Below are 26,642 nucleotides of genomic sequence, written 5' to 3'. Positions count from 1 at the left end.
GGCTCCCTGCATGGGGCCTGCTTCTCCCTCTGCCTCTCTCTCTCTCTGCATCTCTCATGAATAAAATCTTAAAAAAAAGAAAAAGTTAAACGCATCAATCTTTTATCCCTTATAGTTTTTGTCATCCTTACACTCATGTCTGAAGGGACACAAAGTCCCTGAACTTTTCTCCTAGTATTATTTAAACTCCATTGTTTACAATTTAAAACTTGGATCTACTTTTAATTTAGTCTGGTGTGAGGACAAGTAAGAAATCTTATTTTTCCAGATTGGACTAACTGAATCTTCACTGTTCAGCGAGTAATTTGCCATTTTCCCATTGATGTGAAATGAAAAGCCGTTTGTCCCCAAATCCAAATGCACAGGCATGAAGTACACTTCTGGACTCGTCTGTGGCGGCTCCAGCTCCAGATGTTAGACTAACATTTAATCCTCATTTCCTTCCTTAGGTCTATTTCATATAGGAGTTGTAGAATAGTATGATGAAACCAGGAGGGGAAAAGTTTTTTATTGGAACTGCAAATTTAGACATCTTTACAATGTTAATGTTATCTTTCTAGCCAAGATCATCTTTCATGATTAATATGAATGTTTGGGAATGGTTTTTCAATGCCTAAATGCATGTTATTCCTTACTTTTGAAGGCAGTACCAAAAAAGGCACAGCCTGCCCCAGAACGGAGTATCAGGTGGGATCTAGGTACATCTGGTACAATGTCTTCAGCTTACAATCAAGTTTAGGCCCAGAGAAGGGAGGGGAGGTGGCCTGGGTCACACAGCATTCTGGCAGTTGGGATGAGGATCCAGAAGTCACGGTCCCTTCCTGGGGGTATCTCTCTCCTGACTCAGGTTCCTGAACCGTAGGCCTCTGAGGCTGCAGGCCGGGGAGAAGCCACAGGGTCCGACACAGCTTTCCACGTCCCCTCCCCCGCAGGCCCCCCGCCACACAAAGTCAGCGATCCACAGTGAAGAGAAAGACATTTAATCACTTCTTGGTCTTATCTCTTAAAGCGCTCAAAGTGTTTTCACAAGTGCAAAGGGAGCGATTGCTCTCAGCCAACATTTACCAGTAATTCCAACACACGCAAAAAAACTACAAATCACCGTGCTTTATACTTACTTTTAATTTCTGCACTGAAAAAAAAAAAAAAAAAGGTGAAAACCATGACAGGTTAGTTTACAGTGACGTCACCTCTGCCTTTAAATTAACCTTTGCTCTTGGGGGCAGGAGGAAAGAAAGACAGGAACACATCAGAGCAGGAGAGCAAAATGGTGGCCAAGACGCCCGGGTCTGGCTAACTCAGGCTCCGAAAACCCGGAGACAGCGGTGCCCTCGGTGCGCTAGCCTGTAAACACGGACAGGCGACAGTTAAGATACATTAAAAAAAAAAAAAAAAAAAAAAATCCCACAATTCCATTCTTAGAAATCAAGCACAAAAACTGACAGTGAATACAAGGTTCACGAGTGTGCCCCGCTGGCCGCCACATGGTGTGGCACACGCGCCCCGGCCCCGAGCGGCACCTGCTCCACACAGAACCCCAGGCTTTGCTGAGCTGCCACGGGCGCCCCCTCGTCTTGCCAGCACAGGACGTTCTGCAGGTCGGGGGGCGGCCTGCCACTGTGGCCTCCCCGGACAGACAGCAAGAGCCGCGGGGGCGGGTCTGTGTGCTTTCGAGGCTCTGCCTCTGGAATGTTCTGCACCGGGGCTGGGCTAGGTGGGGGGTTTTAGTTACGCTCCACAAGTTGTTTAAGTGCTTGTTTTATTTTTCATGTGCAAACTGTCACTGTCTAAAGCTTTCAGAAGGACGTGTACAGATAGGAACACCCTGCAGAGAGATGAGGGCACTCGAGTGAAGGCCCTCCCTCCTGAGCGGGTGGGGGGCATGGGGGCGCATTACAGAAATATTTAGAGAAATGACGTGTTCTGCTGCGGTTAAGCTCTAGTCCCTGATTCGGTCTGTCCAAAGGAGGGGGCTCCTCAGTAGCTGATTGTCCATTCTTTGACGGAGGCATCATGGGAGGTCGTGACCAGCGTGTGCTCATCCAGCCAGGCCAGGCTGCTGACGTGGTGGAGCCGGTGCGCATCTAGGGAGAAAGCAGGCGCTTAAGGGAAGCCCAGCGTCTCCGCTCCCCCAATGCCCCACACTAGGGGCATGGGACAAGCTGTGCCAACACCAACAACTGGCCCTCAGAGCTGACTGTGGGCTGCTGTTCATCAGACCCCTGGCCCTCTTCACAGAAGGGTGAGCATCTGGAAGATGGAAGGTGGGTGCAGGTCTTCTCAGCCCAGCATCCCTGCTCTCCCTCCCAGACACAGTACCATCCCGACAATCAGAAACGTCCCTTGGGAGATAAACTGCTCCTCCCACAAAGGGGTGAAAAGTCTTTCTTTTGATGCATAAGGCAACAATGCACAGAAAATACACAGCTTTCTTGTCCATCTGCTGTAATAAGATGGGGAGACAATGAATAAAGGCTGAGAAACCTCTATAAGAAGTGGACCAGTGACCAGAATACCCTGAGAAATCCCCCTCTGTAAGAGGTGCACCAGAGATGACCAGATTCCCCCTCAGGTTTCCGCCTCTACCCACGGACTCCAGCTGCATCGTGACCTTGGCTGGGTCTTACTAGAAGCCTCACACCAGCAGGCCCCAGAGAATGCCCTGTGCCGCCTCCAGCCTGGCCCTCCCATCCGGCTGGGGCTGCAGCCTGCCCGTGCCCTCCCTCCACAGCAGGTGCCAGGGGCCTAGAGGTGGACTCAGATGGATTTTTAAATAGAAATCATCCCATTTGTTTTAATGCCAAAGGCTGCCCACTTGGTAGATAAGGACAATGGGGAGTGGACGGCACATGAAGGCCAGGGAGGAGTGGTTCAGGAGAGAGGTGCGGTCACAGGTGGCACCGGGACAGGAAGGTTTCTGATCCACCCTGGACAGGTGCAGTCCTTCTTGGTGCCACGAGCCACATGTGACTAGAGCCCTTGAAGTGAGTTATTGTAGAAAAATGTAGAAGAAATGTAGAAGAAATGTTACATGTAGAAAAAATACGTTGGGCTAAATAAAACTTACTATCAAAAGAAACAAAACAACAACAACAACAATGAAAAACAGAGATGCCTGGGTGGCTCAGCAGTTGAGCATGTGCCTTCAGCTCGGGGTGTGATCCTGGGGTCCTGAGATGGAGGCCCACATCGGGCTCCCTGTGAGGAGCCTGCTTCTCCCTCTGCCTATGTCTCTGCCTCTGTGTCTCTCATGAATAAATAAGTAAAATCTTAAAATAAAAATAATTTAAAAAAACAACAACAAACAAACAGGTGAGACTATTCTTAAATGGGGCTGCTAAAAAAATGGGAAGTGCACATGAGGCTCTGTTACACTCCGACTGGGCACTGCCGGTTGTGGAGAGAACCTGGTCAGCAAGTTAATTCAGGGGTGGGGCGGGGGAGAGGAGTGCTGGGGTCTGAATGTCTGTGTCTGCCCCTCAAAATTGTATGCCGAGAAAGAGCTGAGGACACGAAGGGGATCAGTGCCTCATTACGCGCCCCATGGAGCACCGCCCTTCCTTGTGTGGGAGGCCCCATGAGAAGTCTGGGACTGCCCACCCCCTATCTGGGCCCTCAGCCTCCAGAACCGTGAGCAATAATTCTGTGGTCTATAAGCTGCCCAGGCTGCGGTACCTTGTTATGGACTAAGAAAGAGACATCAAGAGGGACCCCCCGCTCCATGTGCTAAGGCACGTGCCTGGGGTACAGAGACCACCTGCCCGCACACTAGGAACACGCACGTCCTCCATCCCTCTGAGGGTCTGGTAGGGGCCCGCAGAACAAGAGCCCAGAAGCACAGATGGGACCCTCAGGCCCCGGGGACAGCCTCTCTAAGGAGCTGAGGCAGAAGCAAGAGTCACCTTGGATCTTGACCCTGGTCTCGGGGTCACTCAGGGTCCAGACGTACACCATCATGTCCATGCCACCGGAAGCAAAGTGCTCGTTGTCCGGTGACCAGGCCAGGCAGACGATCTTCGCGTGGTGTCCATAAAAAACGTTGTTCTCCTAGTGGCGGGTTGAGAACAGAGATGTAGCAGGTCAGGGTCTGGGCCGGAGTGGCGCAGGTCATCTCCCCCGGCCCGCAGTGACCACCACCAGGGCCAACATTTATGCAGTGCTTTCTCTGCCAGGCACCTGGCACGCCTCACGGAGGCCTCATGAGGACCCGAGGCGCCCGCTGCTCCGTGATGAGGCCCAAGAGGGCGCGGCCCAGCATCAGGCAGCAGCCACTGCGGCCCCGGGAGCCCAGAGGGCCTCCATCACAGCACGCAGCTTGCGGTGCCAGGTGTGCCCACTCTCCTTCACGGAGCTCAGCCCAGCCAGCGGACAGAGCAGTGCAGACAGGAGGGCTCAAGGAGGCCCCGCCTAGGGTGGGTGGCACTCAGTGAGTGGGGCAGCAGAGGGAAGCCGGCCTCCCCACCCGACACCCACCCACTACTCTGCAGCCCAGAGCGAGGACTCTGCAAGCTGGGCAAGGACGCTTTAGGAATGCTTTCTCTTCAGGGCATTCCATTTTCTTAATCCCTAGAAAGGGTCGACTTGATGATTTTCTTTCTCCAGTTTGCCTGTTTTGTGCTGTGTTGATCCCACTCTGTAGACTGCTGACTTAGCATGCCCTCAACAAGACTTCAGTTGTATAGGAAGGAAATCACTTAAAATGAGTTAAACACAAAATCTGAGAAATGCAGTTAAGGGACAGAAGGAAACTTCCTGGGAGGTGGGGCATTAGGCCGATGGAGGTCCCGGCTACAGGTTTATGTCCTGCATTCACTTGCTCCTTCTGTCAGAATTAACATTATAGCATCAGATAGGTTAAAAACAAAAACAAAAAAACCCCCAAAACCCTCAATTCTAGTTAATAACATATAAGCACAAGAATTTATGGGGAAGTGTATGGATGCTTAAATTTACTTTAAGTACACCCAGAATCGAGATTATCAGATGGGTAACCTAACACAGGGAGATGTTAATGGCAAGATCTGGGGGGTGAATTCTTTTGCCTCTGCCTCATTTCAAAACCATCCAAGTGCTGGGGGACTGATGGGGTACAGGGCCCAGGGACCGGAGACCTTCCATCCTGCACCCTCCCACTCTGGCCAACAAGTGACTGAACCCCTAACAAAGCTCAGTCTGTGAACCGGGGTGCAGCTCCCACTGCCAAGTCTGTCCCATGATGAAATGGAAGGCTCTCGCCCCTCGGCTGCCCTCCCACGCCCAGGTGTCTCTGCACCCTGGTCTGCCCTCGCCAGTCCACTGCCCAGTGCCCCCACACGAGGCTGTGCCAGGATGATCCGAGTTCATCTTCACAAGACTTTAAATGGCAATGAGACTTGAGAAGAAAACCAGGTCCCCAAAGCCAGGAAGTCACTTAGCCAGACAGCCCAGGTGGACCAACCAGCCTGTCTTCACAACAGGCCTCGCTGCCACCCAGGGCCCTAACTTCCCGGCGGCTGTTCTACACCACTAACAAAACCACCAGGTCCTGGACGACAGGGTACGCCGCCTCGTCCTACAGCATTCAGCTCCAAGAGCAAGGAAGCCACAAGTTCTTCTGCAAATGCTGATGACAGCAGGGAGAAGCCGTGCTCTCTGCAGCCCACCCACTCACCGAGTAGCCGTCGGCAACACTGAACACCGTGACCACCTTGCTGGCATCACACACGGCGAGAAAGGCGCCATCGTGGGAATACGCCACGTCGGTCACAGGGCCCTTGGCCTCCAGGACCCGGCCTTCGTCCTTCAGCGTGGTGCCCAGAATGGAGTACAAGCGGACATTCCCGTCCTGCAGGACAGAGGGGCGGTGAGTCACTTCCCGATGTGCTCACTGGGGGAGCACACACAGGAGTGTACACATGTGCACACACACACACACGCGCGCACACGCTCCAGACGCCCCCCTAAGACCTCTCAGCAGCTCCCACGGCATACTCAGCAGTGCATGAAAAATTACTCCAGAAGGTCACTATAATGCTGAATGCTAGGCGCCCCAATTCTGATTCTGCATGTTTGGGTGTTCAAGACACAGCCCTTTTTCATAAACACTCCAGTAAGTTCTAATCCAGGTGTCCACAGGCCAAACATGGAGAACCACCTATACATGTGTAAGTGCTCCAGTGAGGGCCCCTGGTCTGGCTCTGTCCCCTCCGGCCACACGGCCCTTCTCAGCACCCAGCAGGTTCCTTTGGGCACGGATTCACTCTCTGACCAAAACCCCTCTGTCCAGCCTGCTGTCTCCCACCCTTGTCGTGACCCAGGCACTTCTTCACAGGGAAGGCACACCTGCTCTTTTAGAGGGCCTGTGCCACTCAGCCCATGGGCTGTCCTCTGGAGCCCGGGATGCCCATGGGATGATCTGTCTCTACCCAGCTCTCCTTGGCCGGAGCCTCTGAAGGGGTGTCTGACAGCTCTGCTGGAAGTTCCGCCTGTGCTGGGAGCCTAGCCAGGCTGACACCCCTTGGGCATCTCTCCTCCAGGCCAGGGAACACCCAACTTCATGCCTCTAGAGCCTTGTCCAGGTTCTGGGATTGAAAAATGATGGGCAGACAGAAGGAAGAGGGACAGGTGGTGTCCTTGTGAGTGCCCAAGGCTGCCCTGGGAGGCCGATCGCGGACCAGCCTGCCCTCTTGGGGTCACTGAGCTGTCAGAGAGGCAAAGTTAATCCAAGGTCTCCCAGCTATGTCCACGAAACAGCCCTGGCTCCGCCTCTAACACAAGAGGAACAGCTCAGTCGGCCCTGCAGGGTTTCTGAGCACAGATGCCCTGGAAGTGACAAGCCCACCTGATGCCTACCCGCAGCGGGAGTCTGGGCTCCAGGTCTTGTGAGTAAACTGCCCACAAGGAAACCATTCCAAGGAAGGAAATGGCTATGTTCACAGACTACACAGAGGTCATCACGGAAGGCACAAGCCACCAATGTCCACCACCAGGCTAAGTGATGGGACACCCACTCGCTGGAATGCCATGAAAATCAATGGAGAATGGAGACCACTAGTGTGTGCGGGACAAAGGGGAAACTTGGTACAAGCACAAATGTGTCTTGTGTGATCAGAGAGATTCACAGGCCCAGGGTTCGCAGAGCACCAGGAAGATGAGAGCTGCCAAGACCTTGAGGTGGTAGCTGAGGGGACAACGAGATAGTCATCTCTTTTCAAGTGAAAAAAAGTAAAAAGTCAAAGAAAGAAGTAGGGCACGGTGCTACGGCCCTGCAAGGGGGAACACCAGGTTCAAACCCCACGTCTCACTGTGACCTCTTGCCCCAGGACCACAGCTATGAACAACTCCCTGAAAAAGGGAAGGCTGTTTCTCAAGACATGCCAGAGGGCAGGTATTCGGGCAAGAAAGGGTGACGGGCCCCGAAGGGACCAGCAGCACTGCTGGGGTGCAGGCCTATAGGGACAGCGTCCAGGCAGAGCACGTGCAGGAGAGCAGCGCCAAGGAACCCGTGGGAACCAGTGGGGCTGCTGCCCAGTCCAGGGGTGGGGCTGGGTGATAGGGAGATGCAGCACTCCATGGAGGGGCAGCCACAGACAGGACGCATCTGACCCTGGAAACAGCTTACGTGGGTGCGAAACGGAAAAGCCCACGTCTTACTGCCACCAAGGATGACAGCAAATGAGAAGCTAAGATGCAAGGACAACAAGCCCTGCCCTCTGTATCTGGGCAGTGGTGGCTGACTTGGCGTCCATGGGCTCCTTCACCCACTCGAGAAGGCACTCTGACCTGCAGTCAGAACACCCAGTGGCCTGCTTGGCTGGTCCTCCTACAGGCTGGATGCAGGGTACCAAGGAGGATTGAGGCTGGAGGCGGGACCGCCTGGTGAGCAACTGGAGTGGCCAGTGAGCGCAGAGCTGACGCATCCCGCAGGCCAGGTACTAGGCAAAGCGCTGCCCACGTACCAGCCTTTCATCAGCCTTCATGTGGCTCTGTGAGAACGGCCATGGGCCTCTTGGTGGGCAGCTGGCCCCAGGGGTCTTTGAGTGGCTGGGGAGCAGGTGGTTTCATAGGAGGCACCTGCAGGTGACCCCTGGGCTGGCCTCTGGCACGGCAGGTGCTGCTCAATGCTGGCTTCCTTCCTGGGGGGCGTGAAGGTCTGTCATCTTGGCTGCAGAACCCCTGTCAGGGCACCTGAGCCCCCTGGGGCCGGATGGGACAAAGGGAACTGGTCTGTAAAGCACTCAGGACTCGGCCTGGTAGGCAGGGACCACTGGGTCCCTGCGGCTCTCAGTTGAGGGAAGCAGGAGTCCACACCATGCAGGACAGATGTCAGCAGTGAAGGAAAGCCCCGAACCACTGGGTTAGTGCTGCTTCGCCGGTGCTAGGAACCTTCTAGCCAGAGTCCTACCTGCAACCAGCCAGCCCAGCTCACCCATGCAGGTCCTCGCTCAGTGGGAGAGGTCACGTATGCCCTAAGCACTCATGTGGCTGACGGCCAAGTGGCGCCGTCCCAGGCCAGCCCCTGCTCAGGGCTGGACCCTTGCTCTCCCACCACTTCCCTCCTGTTCTACCTCGGGACAGCTCCACACTCACACAGCGCATGTCACCCCAAAACCTCCTGACAGCCAGGGGCAGAGGATGTGAGGGACAGGGACTCACCGTGCCCCCGACAGCCACCATGTCACCGCTGGGGTGCACTGCCACAACTTCGGGCTCGTAGCCTGGGTTGTCGATGCTGAAGCACTTCTTCTGATCCTTGAGCAGGACGATCTGAAAATCACAGATGGTGGTCAGGGTGCCAAGGCCCGGGAAAGGGTGCTGAGGCTGGGGAAGACCGCTGGGCCCAGCTACGGGCTCCGACCCGGAGCCTGCTGGGGGTGGGGGCCCTGTGACCCTGCGTGGTACTTCCTCCCTCATCAGCCGACAGGGACAGTGACTGTTCCTAGTCACAGAATCATAGTAAGGATGGGCTGCTGTCATCACCACGAGCACGGACTTCTCAGGAAGCCACTGGACACCTGAACTTCCCTTCCTCTCATTACCCAGTAAACAAGCTTTGTGGGACGGCGCCCTCATGAGGTTCTAGAGAACACAAGCGTTTCTTCACTCAACCAAAGAACAAGGCTCTAAAGCAACACAGGGAATGAACAGTGCAGGATTCTAAGTTCTGGCTTTCCAGGTCTAAAGAAACCCCCTTTGCAGCTCTGCCCCGTAGCACATAAAACATCCTATGTGCGCCCCTGTGAGCGTCTCCCACAGCTGGGGAGACGCTCTTGGTACCCGTCTTCCAGCAGAAAACAGGGTCCCAGGTGTGGGTGCCGAGAACGGACAGCAGAGCTGGGCCCCAGGTACACAGAAGCTCCTTGCTCCCAACCAGCTTCCCACCAGAGCTCGCCTCGCCCCTGGAAGCAGGGTGGGAGGAGATGGTGATAGCAAGACGGCTGGAGGCACCCAGCCTATGCGGGCTTTCCCCAGCCAGCACCTGTTTGCTTCCCCCTGACTCCAGCTGGCGCAGGACAGGGTCCCCAGGCAGGGTTGAGGTGTGCTGGTGTCCAGACCCTATGAGGACCTGCACACAGACAAACTAGGGCGTGATTCCCCTCCCCCACAGCCGCATACTGCTTGTGGGGACAGCTTTGTCCTAAGCCTCAGCTTCCCTGGCTAAAAAAAGTCCTTAATAAAAGCAAACAAAAATAGCAGCTAAATTCCACTTAGCGTGTGCCACATGCTAATAGTACTACACACACTCCGCCCCTGGAGATGACAGGATCACCGCCTCCCCCACCCCTGTAATGGAGGAGAAAACAAGGTACAGAGAGAATCACAGGCTCAAAACCTTTCAACTCTCAAAACCAAGCTGGGACTCAGAATCCCTGGCTACCACCCAGTACCTTCTGCCCTCCGGTGCTCACAGAAGAGGCCCTCTGTGCCCTCCCCCCACGTGCCTCTCCCCCTCCTGCTCCTAGCTCACTGGACTACTCCCAGACAGCATGGCCTAGATTTGTGACAGCTCTGGCTTCATCCCATTGTACCCCTGCCCAAGCTACCAGCTGCCCCACAAAAGGCAGGCAGGCCCCCACCCCCACCCCCAGGCAGACAGGTGGCAGCACCCTCGATAAGATCTACTATTGAAAACGCAGGCTGAGAAACATTTGCCAGCCCCTTGGATGACTCAGATAGTGGATTTACCCATCCGACAGCTAAGCACCAGGGGTACAAGCATTTGCTGCCACTCGCCTAAGAGGTGAGACATGAACCTAGCTGTTTCCTGAGCTAAAATCACGGGCCCCTCCCAGCACATTCTGCTGACCCTCGAACCTGCAAGGAGGGGTTCTACAGCCTCCTACCCAGGGCGGGCACAGAGCCAGGGTAGCAGTGGCACATCACGGAACAATCGTGCACTCCTGCGCCGTGAGCCTTGGAGGGCCTTCCAGGACAGGAAACTGGGGCCCGAGACACGGAGCTTACCCGGTGGAGAGGCAGCCCAGCCCCCGTGCTTCTAGAAGGCTGCCTTTCAGAGCCCCCCCAGCCCCCACGCTGCTATGGCTCTCCGCACACTCATTCCAACCGTTCCCCCACTGACCCATCCAGGCTGCTGGCAGTAATTGCTTGGCAGAAGTTCGTGCTATCTAGGACACACACAAAACCAGCCTCCCCGGAGCAATTAAGTGCACAGAATGGAAGAGGGGTGGCGGACCCTGCATGGCGGCTTTCTTCAGCAGGGTTGTCTCTCCTCCCATCAGGGGCTCGATCACACCTGCCCTCCCTGATCTATACCCTGAGATGCCCGGGTCTACTGACAGATGCCACTTCCTTCGGAACAGTATGCTGTATGCAGTGGTCATGCCAGGGTCTCAGCCAAGGGCACTTTGTTCCAGAAATTCCAAAGGAAAGGTGTGGGGATGACCTGCCTTGAATGAGAACCCAGGCTGCAGAGCTGGGATTCCAAATCCCATTCTGGCCCCGGGTGCGCCCTGCCACCATGTGGCCTTGGGGAAGTCACCAGATCACTGTCCGCCTCAGCCTTGTTTACAAAAGGAATTTGCAAGGCTGCAAAGAGCCTTGCGTGTACTTCCTCATAAGCCTCCCTGTGAGCTGTCAGGGAGCGGAAAACCAGAGCTCAGAGAAGGTGAGGAACACGCATGGAGTCACACAGCTCCGGGGCTCAGGGCTGGAAAGACAGCATTGCTCCTGCTGGGCCCCCAGCAGGCCCCAAGGGCTGATAGACACACACGGAGGCTGATGCCTGACGGCTGCCTAGGTTCAAATCCCAGCTGTGCCCTCTGCCAGCTGCAGACCCCAGGCAAGAACTTACTCTCCCGGTGCCTGTTTCCTTATGTGTATAATGGGGAGGACCCCGTGCCTCCCAGACTGAGTGAACACACATGCAAAGGGTGCTCGGACAGACACGCATCAGAGCTCCCAGTGAACAGGACGCCGGTGGAGGACACACGTCAGATGCGGCCGCCCGCCAGCAGTGCCCAGCTGCCCTGCCACTCCTTCCAGCCAAACTGAAGTGGACCGTACCTGCCCGATGCACACGACTACAGCATAGCCTCCAGGGCCAACAGCCACGCACTTTGGTTGCATGTCCATCTTCACAACTCCCTGACCACTGGTGGAGACAAGGGAAAAGGCGTTACGTCCAGCTCACGGGGGCTCGGCGCTGCACACCCACAGTAACTCAGGGTTTGGCGAGTGGAGATTCTGCTCCATCCACACCGAGGGAGCCAGGTGCTAAAACCTGGGACCCATGAGAAAGGGCTCCCAGCTCCAGGGAAAGAGAGGAGAAATCCTGCAGGGGCTGGGGGTGGAGCGAAGAGGGGGCAGAGGAAGTGATAAAGTGGGGAAGCGGGGGGCTCCTCTGCTGCTGTGGTGTGAGGGCTGTCCACCACCCCCTGGGAGACCCCAACCCGATCTCGCCCTGTGTCCATCGGCCACACCCTGGCAATCCCTGTGTGGAGAAGGAACTGAGCCCACCTCCTACTCCCATGGTCACAGCCACTCAGCTCAGTAGGGTGACACTTTGGAAGAATCAATGGTTTCACAGATGAAAATCATGTCTTTGTTTTTGGCTAATACCATGAAAACACGTTCTTGGAAAAATCCTACCCACACACATGTGCATGCACACACATGCAAACTTCTTGAAAATAGTAAACTAAGGAAAATCCCATGTGACTGGGCCAAGTGGGGGGGGTCCCCATGGCTCAGCCTCAGGGTCTGTGTCCTGTGAGGCAGTATAGTATGTGCAGTGGGAAGGCTTTCATGGGGGCTGTGCTAATGCAGGGTCGCCAGAGGGCAGCATGAAGAGGACGGCCGGGGCCTGGTTACCAGGTTCTGGGACATCTTCTGTACTTTTCATGAAGCTCGACCAACTCATAATTAACGCTCAGTCTGGCCAGGCAAGTGAGGGCCGCCAACATGTCCTCCCCCATGCAAAGCTTTCTCTGCCCCTCTTGCCTCAAGCGAGGCAAGCCCAGCAGGACAGGGGTCTGCGTACTGAGGGCAGCAAGGGCGTGGGGGCTACAAGTGCCAGTCCGTACTTCCACGAGTCAGACCCTGCTCTCCATCCTCCTCACTGCGCACAGGAAACTACAGATTATTTGCTAACAGCTACTACCCCAGCTCCAAGGATGGCCAATCCAAGGCACTGGAGCCAAGCCAAACCACACTGCCGCTTCCGCGGATCGCCCGGGTGCCTGTCTGTCGTTTAGAGCACCTGCCACGTGCCAGGAGCCTTTGAGGGCCGTGCCGGGCCTTCTCGTCCATCTCCTGTTACCTTCCTTTGCTGATGAGGAACAGAACAGGGAGGGCATGTGGGCTGAGATGCTCCGCCTGGCTTCCCAGGCAGAGGCTAGACTGAGCACCATCCCCACGGGCCACCTGGACTCTAACCTGGCCCCTGGCCCAGGGCCTAGCCACAGGAGTAGTATTCAGGGGGGAGCAGTGAGAGGAGCAAAGTGCCCTTGAGAGCGGCACGCAGTGCAGGCAAAGGCCTCCTCTTCCAGGGTATGCTCCGGCCCCCGGCCGCCCTCACCTGTAGTCCCTCAGCGTGAGGTTGGTGTACCGCACTGTGTCATCCATGCTGCAGCTCACCAGCTGCCCAGATTCGTCCACCGTCATCCTGGACACCTGGTTCGTGTGGCCCTTCCCAGCAAAGGAGTCATTCTCCCCTGTCTCTGAATCCCAGTAATGTGGGACGGGGGTTAAGGAAGAGCAGTCTCCTGGACTCAGGGTAGGCCCCACCGGGAAGGCCTGGCCATCCCACATTCAGGGCAGCATATTTGGGACAGGACTGTGAGCACAGGGCCCGAGGGGAAGTCTACATGACAAGTCTAGGTCTGAGTTCCAGAACAGATGCTCCGGTGAAGCTGCGAGACAGCCAGGCCATCAGTAGGCTGGAACTGGACCTCCTGCAGCAGTGCTGCACAAGGCCAAGGGAGCCAAGCAAGGAGGCGTGCGGATCCCTGCCAGCTAGGGGTACCCACGGATCACAAGCTGCCCATGATGGGCTCCCGTAGTGAGGGAACAGCTGCTCACTGGGCGCTGCACAGCTGAGCCCATGTTTACTCTGCTCTCTGTGGCGTGCTGTCAAGCTCACGACCGTCTGCAGGAGGCTGGCTGTCCCGCCCTGCTCAGTGGGTGCCAGCCAGGTGCCGCCAGGTAGCAGCCTGGAGCTGACGCACCCAGGCAGGGCTGGTTCACAGACTGAGTCGGAGGTGTTCAGGTAAGAGGGGTGTTTTAAGTGATGAGATTTTTCTTCTATAGAAACAACTGGAAATCTCATTTCAAATGAAGATTCTTGTCGCCTTCGAGAGCCACAGGCATGCTCCACTGCGAACTTGTTCTTGTGACAGAGACCCCAGCACTTGATACCCAAGGACACATAAATGTCTGAGAGCATCAGAGGTCATGCCAGGGTGCACTGGCGCTGGAGTTGGGGAAGATCTGCAAGAGGAGGCGTAGCGCCAGGAGGGGAGCCAAGGCAGGGCAGCTGAGACGGCATGACTGCAGACTGGCACGCCGCACCAGGAGGGGCAGATTGCAGAGCCTTCTCTGCCCCTCATGTTAATCGCACTCCCCTATCCCTCCACACTCCCCTCCTTACATTTTATGGGGAAGAGGGTGACTTATCTGCCCTCCTACCCCAGGACTGCAGGGAGACCTCCCTAGCCTGGAGCTCTTTTGTGGAAACTGTGAAGCCCCACAGGGAAAAGTCAGCTCTGCAGAGGTGAGAAACATGGGGTTCCTGGACAGCCCCTGCCAGGAGGTAAGAAGCGTGTGGACTAGGACACGGTCCATACAGGTGCAGGCCTTTCACGCAGCTCCAGGGCCCCAATGTGGGCAGCAGGAGAGAAATGCTTGACGATGCGCCTGTGGTGACTACCTGCACCTCACTCTACAGACAACAGTCCTGGGAGGAGGGGGATACCGGCCCCAGGGGTGCAAACACACAGTGGGGGCTTAGGGGCAGTTTCACATGCCTCTAGGGAAAGTCTCTTGGGACCACAAATACCTCACCCAGGAGAAGGGAGATGCAGGTCCCAGTCCCAGCTGCTGCCGACAAGCGGTGTGACTCTGGGGAAGGCACCTGAGCATGCTGAGCTTCTGTTCTCCATTTCTAAAATGGGGACAGTGCTGACAGGTTGTAGGTCCTACTGAATCCAGACTCCTGGCTCATGGCTTATGAGAGGAACCAGGCAGTACTAGGGGCTCTGGCGGGAGCAGCAGCTCCCTTCAGAGTTGAACAGCCACCTATTGCTGCACAGGGAGAAGTGACCCAGCAGGTGGAGGCTGCAGCCTGGAGCCAGGGGCCCCCAGCATGGACACAGCGCGCCTGAGCAGCCATGGCTGGTTGGAGCCCTGCTGCCGCCACCTGGCTGGCTGGGCCCCCAGCTCCATGGGGACAGAAAAGTCCCCTCTCTCCTGCCAGTGGCCCTGGAGCCAGCTCTGTGAGTCAAAGGATATTAATGTGTCCATCGTGGCTCCCGGAGTAGATATAGGACTTGCCGCCGTTTTTATGCACCGTCAGACACTGGATGGATTTGCTGTGACCCTGTGGAGACAGACAGACGGGGTGGCATGGGCTGAGAACATGCCATTCTGCCTCTGCGACCTGCTGACCGCCCTACATGGACTGTGCCCTTGGGGGGGCGGGGGAACAAGGCAGAAGACCCTCGACACTGCGCCTGAGGTCAGTCCCAATACTGTGCCGCACGCAGTGTGCCCGCAAACACCTTCCAGGAGCCACGGCCAGCTTTTCCCCAGCTGACCGGCCATCTGACCGAACCTCAGCATGCAGCCCTTCCCTCCTGGCTGGCTCTTCTCCCCAGGACACAGGGACTCCTGATAGCAGGGTGTGGGCCACTGTCCCAATCCCCGCGGCCCAAGGGCCTGAGCCCCTAGCCTCCTTCTGCTAAACTCACACATTCCAAAGCAACTGACATCCTGCCCCTGACCAGACCCCCAGGGCCACCGGTGCCCCACTCAGCCTCACGCAGGTTCTCCCCTTCCCTCGCTGGGTGTGCACCTCTTTCTGCCAGCCCCTCCAGGCAGAGCCACTGCCTAGCGCAGCCTTACCTTAATGACCCGCAGGGGCTTGCTGGGGTTGTTCTTGTCCAGGTAATTGATGTACCCAGACAGGGAGATGCTGAGGAGGTGGTCCTTCTGCCACAAGCAGCCCAGCTGCTGGTCCAGAACGGTGGAGCCCATTGTAAACGTATTGACGACAGAGTTCACATTGACGTCCCAGATCTTAGAGGTTTTGTCTCCGGAAGCAGAGAGCAAATGGGTGCTATCAGGGCTCCAACTGATCTACTCAAATGAAACCGTGGGCTACATGTCAGCGAGCACAGAGGGGGAAGGGGCTTCTGAAAGCAGCCCACCCACCACCTCCATTTCTGAGCAGGGAGAAGCCAAGCCCAGGAGGGACCCGGGGGGACCAGTGTCCAGGTGCCAGCTCCTACCGCTGGCTTCTCGAGGCCACGACACCCTTTCTGTGTGCCCCTGAAGCGCTCTCCCACCACCCCTACCTCAATGCCCCTCACACTTCACGCTTTTAATCTCCCAAGTTGTGAGCCAACAACTGCAAACATGGCCTCGGCCCCGCCACAGTCACAGTCCCACAACACAGATCCGTACTCACAGCGTAAATGCCTCCATCATGAGCCTTGTCTCCTCCCAGGGCACACACTTTCTCTCCTGTCTTTCCGTCGTAGATGTAGATCTTTCAAGGAATAACACACATGTGGGTCACAGGTGGGAGGATGCTCTCACCAGCTGGCACTCGAAATGAGCTCTTCCTTGTCCCTGGCTCTACCGTCAAGAATTTGCTACTGTGACTCTTAAAAAAGGAATCTGAAATACGTGCTAACAGGCGGAGTTTCCAGCTCCATTTAAAAGGAGAAAAATGGAAAGGGGTCCCCCACGCTGTGATGACACAGCCCAGGAACCGAGCGCTTCCAGGAGGGGGATGAGGGGAGAGTCCTAGTCCCTCCTGGGAGGTCTGTCTGCCTGGAACAGCTGGGAGGCGGTCAGATGAGCCCCCACTGCACCGGGCCCCGGGCCTCACCTGGCCATCTGCACTGGCCGTGGCAAATCTGTTCCCATCAGGAGAGAATCGCACACAGTTGACAAAGCGGTTGTGGTCCTGCGGGAAAGCGTATGCATACGGTTATTCACCTGATGACAGGAGGTTCTAGGAGTTTCCTTATGAAATATGCAGCCTGCTTCAAACATCTGCTCTGGCTGCCAATGTGAAGTGTGAGTCCATGGGAAGACCTCCGAGTTTCACTACACAAGCCCGAGGCGGCTCCTGACTCACTGGGAGGTCTGCTTCAGCCTGCCTGCCTTGGCCCAGGCCCATCTGTGCCAGGAGGCTGTCCCCCCGCTAGGCCTCCCCTCCCCACGCTTGGTCGCTATGCTGGGTTCCCCTCATCCTCATCCCCAGCCCAGAACCCTAGGCCTCTTCCCTGAGTCTCCAAGCCAACACACAGTAGGTGCCCAGTGGGATCAGGATGGAGCAGACCTAAGGGAGGTTCCGAAGAAATTAAACAATGGTCTTGCATTTTCAGGGAGTAAGACTCCAAATGATCTCCAGGAATGATTCCCTTTCCCAAATAAGTAAATTCACTTTCCTCCATCAAGGGTTTGCCTAAGAAAATATCCTCTAAACACTCCCCCGCCCCCTCCCCACCTGCAAGCCCCCTTTAGCAAACTACTGACTCTCCTCAAAGTAGGAAGGGCCAAGGGCTTCGGCAGGTATCAACACCTAACCTCAGGAAGAACACCGCTGCCCACCCCTGCCCACACCTCGCCCTCCAAGACCAAGCACTGAGCGAAAATCAGAAGCTGCTCTCAGAAAGGCTTACACCTGTCTGGGTCATGTTCGAGGCGGAATCGTGAAGTGGTGCTAACCTGTGCACAGAAACCTCCTTAGGAAAGAGGGTCTGTGCAGATGAAATCGAGTTACAGTGAGGTCTGTAGGGCGGCCCTGATGCAATGACTGGTGTGGGACACAATGCAATTGTGTCCCAATTGAGGGGGATCGGAACAGACACAGGCAGAGGGTGGGGAGGGAAGAGCATGTAAAGATGGAGGAGACCAGGGAAAGAATCTAGAAGGAGTCAGGGGAACACAAGCCTGCTAACACCTGATCTCAGGCTCTGGCTTCCAGAATCGGGAATAATTTTCCAACGAAGCCCCTGGTCTGTAGTACTCTGTTATGGCGGCCCCAGGACACTAACAGGTAAACACATCATCTGTAGCGCTCCTGTAATAACAACCCTCCAAGGACACTATGCTCGCTGCACTGGTGAAGACACCCAGGCCAGGAAGGAGAAATGGGGGCCAGGACCCTAAGGAGGTGAGCCACAGAGCCAGGATCAGAGGAATCCATGTGTCTGCAGAGGTCTACCGGGAGGGGGAGCAGAACAGTCATCCCTAAGTTGGAGTTTCCCTGGTGTAGGTAGCTCTGGTCCCGTGGAACCACGAGACTGCCATCTCTACCCGCTGACACTTCTAGGCCAGGCACCTTGGGCCCCACGGCAATTGGTCCAGAGCTGGTGCACAAAGCCAGCCCCGCATCCTGCTCTTCAGCAATCCCATCACTTCCCTCAGCTGACAAGGCCAGAAGCAGCTAACGCTTCATGTCATTCAGAGGGATCCCCTGCAGGGGCAGACACAGAAAAGCCTGAGCACTCTGAGCCCCGTGACACTGGTGATCCACACAAGCTGGCTTTCTGTCCTGCCTCCTCTAAGCGAGCACTGTTGTGGGGGCTGAACCGTGCTCTGACTGAAGAGCCTGTCCTCTGGGGCATTGTCATCAGTGCCTGTGACAGAGATGCGGGGGTGGGGGGGGTGGCTAGTGGCTTCAGCCTGAATGTGGCCCTGGTTTTGTGACCACTGGGAGCAGTCCTGTTACTAACATGCCACCCACCTGCCTCCCAGGGCCCAGCCTCAACCAGGCCAGGTCTGTAGGGTGACAGCAAGGCCACGGACCTGAGCTTCTGGTTGTGCTCATCTGTGTCAAGGCTGACCTTCCCTGCCCTGAGGTATTGTGCTCCATGTTTCACAGCAGGTGCAATCCACCAATCCAAGCCACAGTGGAACGGATCTGCTTTCGAAACCAGGATCTCTCAAGCCCTCCTGTCTGCTTCCACCACTGCCCCTGTCACTCATTACCTTACTGCTGCACAGGTCTTGGGGAGCCTCCAGGCGCCTCCTAGGAGACAACCAGGGTCAGAGAGAACCTGAGTCTCTTGTTTCTCTTCCAGAACTCTCGACTCGACTGCACTGCCTCTGGGGCCTGGGCAGGCCGGGCACCTTGTGGCAGAGCCACCCAGGTCCAATCCTTACTGGTCAAATGCCAAATACCACCGTGGTACCATCCACCCAAGGCTACAAGGGAGCTGGCCACAGCTGACCCAGGGAAGTAGGGATCCTATCCCCAAGAACTGGGATGCCCAAAGAATACACAACAGATGGAGCAGATCATCTCACTCGTTTTGCTGCTTCCCTGGTTTCAGGAATGTTCCTATACCCCAAGCCCAGCTCACAAGTTAGGATGCCCTCCTGAAGAGACCCAAGCCCGGCACCTGCCCACAACCACCCAGCGGCCAGAGTAATCCCATTATGATGCTGCTGTCTCTCCTCAGAAAGGCTTTCTCCCCTGATCATCTGCCTCCATCTCTCTGGATCTGGTTCCTCACAGTACTCAGCATCCCTGATGTTTAGGGAGCATTGCGTATGATGGGTTTGTGGCCATCCTCTGCTGAGACATGGCATGGCCCTCCTCAGGCCCCGGAACAAGGCAGCCTTTTGGGCAAGCCTAGGTTTGGTGAGGGCCAGAAACAGCAGATGCGCCCCTCCCCCCCGGGACTAGGTGCTATGTGAACCCAAGGTCTCTGGCTTTAGAAACTCCTCTCCGTCAGCTTTTCCCGCAGCTTGAGCCAAGAGTCCAAATGAGCAGGAAACTACTGTCTGCTCCTGAAATAGCCCACTTAAAGGGAAACAGCCGGGAACAGCCCATTAACCAAAAAAGTGAGGGCTAAAAATAGCCTATTCCACAGGGAGGTGAGGCCTGAGTACAAAGAAGGAAGGGTCTGGGGGGTAAGGTACAGGGAGGGTCCAGACACATGCCAGGCTTCCTCTGGTGGCCCAGCCCAGCCACCACCCACTGAGCTAGGGCTCACAGCCCCTGGCCCTTCTCATGCTCCCTGGAAGAGTCACAGCACCACCCTGCAGGCCATCCCCCAATGTGGAAGGCCCTCGGTTTCTGGTCTACACCTGCCCTCCCATCAGTCACAGCCGACAAGAGCTCTGGCGGGGACCGAGTCAGTGGATCCTCCCTAGAATCCCCTGCTGTCACTATCCCTCCCCCATCATCACCTGACCCACAGTCACCCCTTCCTGACACTGAGAACAGAGTCCTGAAGCCATTAGGTAATAAGTAATGTACCTGAGCCCATGTCACAGATAGGGTCAGAGCACCACTGGGCTCCATGGCCTGACTCCAGCGAGCACAGGCAGACGAGCTGGTGTCAGCTCAGGTGTCCCCTCTGGGAACCCTCCCTGGTTTCATTGGCCTCAGCTGTCCCCTGAATGTACAATTGCTATTAACATACTGAAATGCCCTGCCCACCTGTCTTGTTCCCTGTCATGAGTTCACGGAGGGAGAAATAGGCTCTGATGCCTGCGTACACCTCCTCATCCTCCCTGAGCTCAGCACAAGCTCCATAGTTGGTGCTCTGAAAATGGGTTCCCGTCTTCACCTGAAACGGCCTCACCTTCCTTCAGTGGACGGTCCCCTCCACACCTGGCTTCGCCCTCACTCTGTGAAGTCTTCCCCGTAAGGGGCTTGGAGGGGTAGCAACACATCCTTCATTTGCTTCAGCTTGGCTGAGAAGCACAGAAATGACCCCCCCTCCTTGCCTGCCTCTTTTGCCACCCTGGACAGGCCAGTTCATCTACCACTTTGCTCTAGAGAAAGGGACAGGAAGCTTGTCCATGTGAGCTTGGCCAGGCCACTCCCCTGCCGTCAGCCACAGCCTGCTGAGGAGGAGACCTGCCCTGCCGACCCCCAGAGTGACCAGCACTAATGCACCCATGGCTCTCTGAAAAGCAAGACCAGCAGATGCAAGGGTGGAAGGCAGAATGGCTAAGGATGAGGCAGGGTATTGTGTGGGCCCTATCCGGGGTCAGGACAAAGCAGGCATCTGATACAATTTGAAGGAACGACATTGCTGCTTCTGCCCCGTTGTGAGTCAGAAAACAGGAAAAATAGGAACAGAAAATCCTGCGTATCAGAGCTCCAATTTTAATTAACTGTCTAGAAAGGCAATGCCTCTAATAATAGCCAAGATGGATTTCTAGCTCAACTCACCTCCACTGTGTAGAAGGAAGTGGGGCACCCCCACCTAGAGCCACCTGTGATAGGTGAGAGCACGTAGGTGGCAGGGGACAGCCATTCCGGGAGCAGCCGACCACACCACACAGCACGCCTGGGTGGAGAGGACATACCAGGTGTCCCCGCTGCCATAGGTGTGCTCAGTCTGCTCTCAAATACAGACTGGAAGTTTCCACTTTCTGATCACACAGCCATAGACTGGACAAACGGGCCCAAAGTAATTGAGTGCCGACTGAGCAATCGTTGAATGAGACAAACTATCCTACTGACCGTAACACCTGGCTGTGGGACGGGACACAGTCTTTCCAAGGGCCAGCTCCATAAGGGGCTCCACGATCAGTCCCAGCAGCCAACCTGCTCGGCCGACAGAAGAGGAAGCACAAGGCCAGAGGAGCACTGAAAGTTGTCCAATGCCCCCGAGGGCTAGGTGCACAGACGAGGCGGGCAAGCTAGCCAAGCATCTGTTACAGGGCCGAGAGAGGCAAGGAGAAATTCTTGCTGCAGAAGCAGGAGTAGGTAAGGGCCTCCCTGCCCCTTTTTTCTCAGGTCCCCCAAGGGACCTTGTCCACAGAATGCTAGAGGCAGAGGCAGTGAGGCCCAAAGTCTCCATGCCATATGGTCTCCTATGACCCTTGGAAGCCACCTCCCCCCAGGTGGCCCACGGCATCTGTAACGTGGGTGGGCCGGGGCCTATTGCATGTAAAGGGTCCTCCATCCCATCTTCCTGCAGCCTCTTGAGCCCACAGCACATTTAGGCAAAAGGAAAACTAACACTAATTGACCGCCTGAGGGCCTAGCAGAGTCTGGGTGAAGCTGATCCATGACTCAGCTCTGGAGGAACCAGAAGTCTACGCTCGTTCTGCACCACGTGAGCAGCCAGCCGGTTTAAGCCAGTAAACTCAAGAATAAAAAAGAAAAGCAATTCGACCCCCCACTCAGGCCAGCAGGATGGACAAGTGGTCTGACTTGAGAATGTATGGTCACTCTGGTTTGTCTGAAATAGTGCTTTCACTTCCCCTTGGGTACTCACACCACCAACGTTTTACTTCAGCACGTACTGAACATGAGAACACAATTTACTCTTTTTCAAGGCAGCAATTTGAGGGCAACCCCTCTGTGCTCTGGACATGCTCACCCCTTATCTCACGGTGTTAAACACGGTCAAAGGAAGACAGCAAGGAGCTGGGGCCTAGACAGGCAGGCAGCCAGCCATCCACTACAGCTGTACCCTGGGGTTTCCAGGGTCCAGGGCAGATATATGTGGGTAAGTCAGACTGATCCACACAGTTGTCAACAATTTACAAGGCATTGTGGGTTGGTGTGGGGGGCCCCGAGTGTTCTCCCATCCATTATACACTGGCCAACTGAGTCTGTTACAATCTTCTCTGACAGAAGCCCAGAGAACTCCCCATGGACACTCAGACGTTCACCAGCATCTCACATCTTCCCACAGCTCTGTGGGGCCATAGGGGGAGAGCCATCACTGTCCCATCTCCTGAGGGGACCCAGACACACCACTAGCCCATCCAGGGGTCACAGAGACAGACAGCTGCAGCGCTGGGCTGCCACCCAGTGTCCCCCACTCCTGGTCCGCAGCCAAGTCCTTACGCAGGACCCATGGGTGACAGGCTCCACAGGCAGGCTTGAGGGCAAGGCTGTGTGCCCATACTCGACACAGGTGCCAGCTGGGCAAATGTCTGTACCTGACACCCCTGGGCCGTGCTCTCATGTTGGAAAGGAAGCCAGAAAGAGAAAGAATATTCCAGCTAAGTTCCCAGGAGAGCACAAGAAGAAGGCTGACAGTATGGTGAAGTGACAGGTTTTTGCTGACTGGACTCAAACCTGGCTCTGCTTACTTGCCACTGAGCTTGCTCTGTGCCGGGCTCGGCCTACATTTGCTAAGAGGAAGTGATCTTCCTCTTCCCCCAGGGTGGGGGTTCGAGCCCCACCGGCCTATGGCCCAGATCAACCAAGTGAAATCAAACAGTGGGGGGAGGGGGGGGGGAGAGACAGCCTCCTGTTGCCACAGAAATGTCCTATCTCCCTCCTCCTCGCTCTCCTGGGTGCCAGGCAGGCTGTTCGGTTATCTAACTCATCCCACAGTACCTCTAACCTGCACTTAGTAAATACTGACCTTGAACCACAGCCTTGGACAAAACCCTCACCGCCCACCAACCGGGCAGCAGCCACAAGAACCACGGCAAAAGGACCTCCGAGCTGCACAGCCCGCAGGGCACAGAAAACTTGGCTGTGCTTCCCACGCAGCCAGCCTGGCCCTGGCTCAGGGGCCCTGGGGATGGAATGGAGTCTGTTTCACTACCAGCAGAGGACCCCGCAGAGCCCTGCTGTACCTGAGCTGAGGTGTGCACTGGAAATTCTGCCCACGGCCCAAGTGCTACCCTGTGGGGACCTGCTCAGGAAGCGGCATCATCCTTTCCAGCCACACCCTGCCCTCGGTTTATGAATCACTGCATTCAATCGTCCAAGTAAACAGTCCCCACTGAGTCACTTTAAGGACATTTTCTCATTTAATCCTTGATGAGGTAGGACAGGGAATGGCTCTGGACCCGTAGGCAGCCCTGTGCAGTTAAGTTCATGGTTAAAATGCACTAATATCGATGTCCCCCACACCCACCTTGTAGATGGGATAAGTGAGGCTGAGGTTGACCCTTAATCCAACCAGGGAGGAGGTTCAGAGCTGAGACACTCTTCTAAGGCGTCTTCTACAGGCAAAGCATCTAACTCTCCACATTGCATGTCACATTCCAGCTGTGACCCTGCTCTCATCATCTCACCAGAGGAGACAAGTCCAGGTGTCCCTGGAAGCTCACCAGCTCCACCACTGGGGAGGCTCAGCAGGTCTCTAGTTGGCGGAGCCAAGCCTGGGTTACCCCTTTCTAACAAAGGCTCTTCTAGGCCAGGATGCTCTTCTGATCACAGGGCATCAGAGATGCGCCCTCCCTGCAACCCCAGAAACACAAAGGTCTCCCAGGGTGGGCCCCTCCCTGCTGAAAGCACCCTTGTTGGCCTGTGCACAGGGCCACATGGGCTGGGGGCTAGTGTGCTGTCCCCCATCACCTGAAGCTCCCCTATAAACCCCACTTCCATCCACACATCATAGCATCAATGGCACGTGCCCACAACCCTGCCATCGGTATCTGCAGGCCTAGACTGCTGGTTTCACATGCAAACCACCCCAGGGGGCAGTCCACTTACGCCGATTGTAAACTTGAACTTGAATGGTGGCCCCTCAAAGAACGCGGCACAGTTATCATCACTGCCCGTGGCCAGCCGATACGGTCTGCTCTGCTTGATGTCCACGCTATTGATGACCTTGTTGTGTCCTGTGATCTCGCCCACAGAAGAGCCACTGTCCCATAGGAAGACGGCTCCAAACCTGTACCCAAAGAGAGGACCACAGGAAGAAAACAATCAGCGCTGGGAGTGATGGGGGAGATGTGGGCTGCCGAACGGCCAAAGCTTGGGGGTGGAGAGGGGAGACCCACCACAGCTGTGGCTGGACACACCGTGGTTTCGGCTGTGTGCCCTATCTGTCAAAGAATCTGAGCACGGGCGCCCCTGGCAGGGACTGGACGTCTGCGTCTACGTGGTCCACGGCCAACAAGCCTCCCATGTGGACAGTCCCCTACAGACACTTGCCAGGGCTTATCAATTTCCTAACGGTTTCATTGGGCAGTATTTACAAACTGCCATCGCTCTGAGAAAGGAGAGGATACCTTGCTGTCAGCGGACACCCAATGAAAATGTACTGCGGGGGTTACTTTGTGACTGAATGAAAATGGAATTGGTTGGACCAGATGACCTGAAAACAGTGGAAGAACTGCCACCTGCAGGAGCACACAGTAAAAATAGCCTCTGAGTAAGGGAAACGAGGTGCGTGCCTGCCAGGTCCAAGTGTTTGCCACAGCCGTAGTGCCCTGGAGGGGCCCTGACCCGTGGTACTGACGCTGCTTGTCACCGGACCCCTGAGTACGGCCACTGCCAAGGGCCACCCTACCCTATTTCCACTTGTCCCCTTTTCCCATGTAATGTTGCACCACCTTTGGGGACGTGCCCAAACCCCTTGCAGGCATGTGTGGCTGTGTGGTCTGCTGGGAGGGACCCCAAGGATGTTCTTCAGGCTCCCTCCCACTTTCTCCCTTCCTGCTGACTGGAGCGTGAATGTTCCAGGAGGTGAGGAACCAAGGATGTCAGAGACAGAGAGGGAATGTGCCTGGGCCCCAAGAGGCCAGGCCCCATGGGAACGCACACACACTTGTCCAGGTCCAGGCTGGCACAGGTGTCACTGTTCCCCTCCCAGCCAGGACACCCAGGAGGAAAGCAAAGACAAAACGCGGGCAGGGAGGGGCCAAGGCCAGAGACTCACTTCTCCCTTCCTTCCCCGACCACTGCGATCCTCTTACTGTCTTCTGTCCAAGCAATGTCCTTGATCTTCCCAGCAAAAGGCTGATACTCATACTTTAAGAGGTGCTCCTTCTGCGTGGTATCCCAGATCCTCAGCTTTCCAGATACATCTGTGGACACAACAGGGTGGCGAGAGCCAGGTTCATCACTGGGCCAGGGCCATGTGGGCACAAGGCACACCCACACAGCGCTGTCCAGGGGTTCACAGGCTTGCTGGAGTTACCCCAGGATGCAGCTGGGAAGAGGGACCTGTTTCAGGTAAGTAAAATCTACCACTGGTCAAGCAGAGCCTGTGGCCTCTGTGAGGACCACTTCTGGGCCTCTGCAGTTCACCAGCCATCAGCTGAATGACAAGCCCTATGCGGGATCAGAAAGTCAAGACACACCAAGGCACACCCCAAGGCATCAGGAAGCAGTCTGGTTCTAAAATGCTAGTAATCTCAAGGGGGGATCAAAATGGTAGAAGGGCCTTGGGCAGCTTTCTTAAGGTCTGGGACTGAAGTTCTTCGTTTGCCAAATGTGATGACAATACTAGTGACAGCTGCCTCTCCGGCGCAGTGGCTGAGCTAACAAGGAGCAGAGCTGTGTGTGGCTGGCGCGGGCCATGATTTGCATGCAGCCCCCACCTGGGCTCCCCTCCAGCGCCTTGCCTGCACCCTCCCGCTGGCACCCCCGCATCTACAGCATCTAGGGCAAGGCGCATGCCACAGCCCAGATGACTGAGGTGTGAGCAGGATCCTTGTGTGAGGCACGCCAGGAGGGTGGTACTACAGGCAGATCAGAAGCCAGGCTTCTCCTCCAGGATTAGTAATAAAGGAACGGGATGGGGAGGGAGAGGCACACCCCCTTCCCTTCCCAGAAGGATCCTGTCACCAAGATCTGAGACCAAACCCAACATAGCCCTTTCCAAATTAGCATGAGGATGGAGGATTTTACACTAACTCCTCAGGCTTAAATCCTCAGGCCAGACTGGGTCTGGGGACAAGTCCTCTCAGTAGGTAGGCTCCCGTGGGTTCCCAGGATCCCCAGGCCCACTTTAGCACAGAACAGCTTCTGTCTTCCCATCCAGGCCGCAGAGCTGAGGGAGGAGACAGAGGCTGCAGGGCCCTCCACGGGTGGCAAACACCACCTTACCCCTACAACTGCACCTACCAGAGGAGAAACGACAGTGCCACCTGGGGTGGGGGTAGCGGACTGCTGCAGAGAAGGGAACACGAGTTAGCATATGTGCAGTCTCAGCCTAGCACTTGGTTATGCTGTGGGTGCTCGCTGCAAGCTGGCCATTGCTCTGCAGGCCACCCGAGACCCGGGCTCACCCAGGGGACACCGACTT

At 56.0% G+C, this 26,642-nt stretch overlaps 1 protein-coding gene across 2 annotated transcripts in view; it reads right to left on the bottom strand.

The window, feature by feature from the left end:
* Positions 1–964: 964 nt before the first annotated feature.
* Positions 965–26,642, bottom strand: part of WDR1 (WD repeat domain 1) — a 43,185-nt gene continuing 17,507 nt past the window's right edge. Inside the window, exons 4-15 of one of the 2 annotated variants that reach the window (XM_025437217.3) lie at positions 25,272–25,419; positions 24,101–24,281; positions 16,550–16,627; positions 16,124–16,204; positions 15,559–15,792; positions 14,947–15,034; positions 13,016–13,172; positions 11,503–11,590; positions 8,635–8,745; positions 5,651–5,824; positions 3,903–4,047; positions 965–2,084 (exon numbers count right to left, since the gene is read on the bottom strand). In XM_025437217.3, the coding sequence (XP_025293002.1) occupies positions 1,978–2,084; positions 3,903–4,047; positions 5,651–5,824; positions 8,635–8,745; positions 11,503–11,590; positions 13,016–13,172; positions 14,947–15,034; positions 15,559–15,792; positions 16,124–16,204; positions 16,550–16,627; positions 24,101–24,281; positions 25,272–25,419 (1,592 nt within the window). In that variant the 3' untranslated portion in view covers positions 965–1,977. Of the gene's footprint in view, positions 2,085–3,902; positions 4,048–5,650; positions 5,825–8,634; positions 8,746–11,502; positions 11,591–13,015; positions 13,173–14,941; positions 15,035–15,558; positions 15,793–16,123; positions 16,205–16,549; positions 16,628–24,100; positions 24,282–25,271; positions 25,420–26,642 lie in introns of both variants that reach the window. The other variant, XM_049108623.1, reaches the window with a different exon arrangement.

Source organism: Canis lupus, chromosome 3, assembly GCF_003254725.2.
Source record: "Canis lupus dingo isolate Sandy chromosome 3, ASM325472v2, whole genome shotgun sequence".
Taxonomy (NCBI): domain Eukaryota; kingdom Metazoa; phylum Chordata; class Mammalia; order Carnivora; family Canidae; genus Canis; species Canis lupus.
Note: the sequence above shows the minus strand (reverse complement) of the source record. Positions and strands in the feature narration are given on the sequence as shown.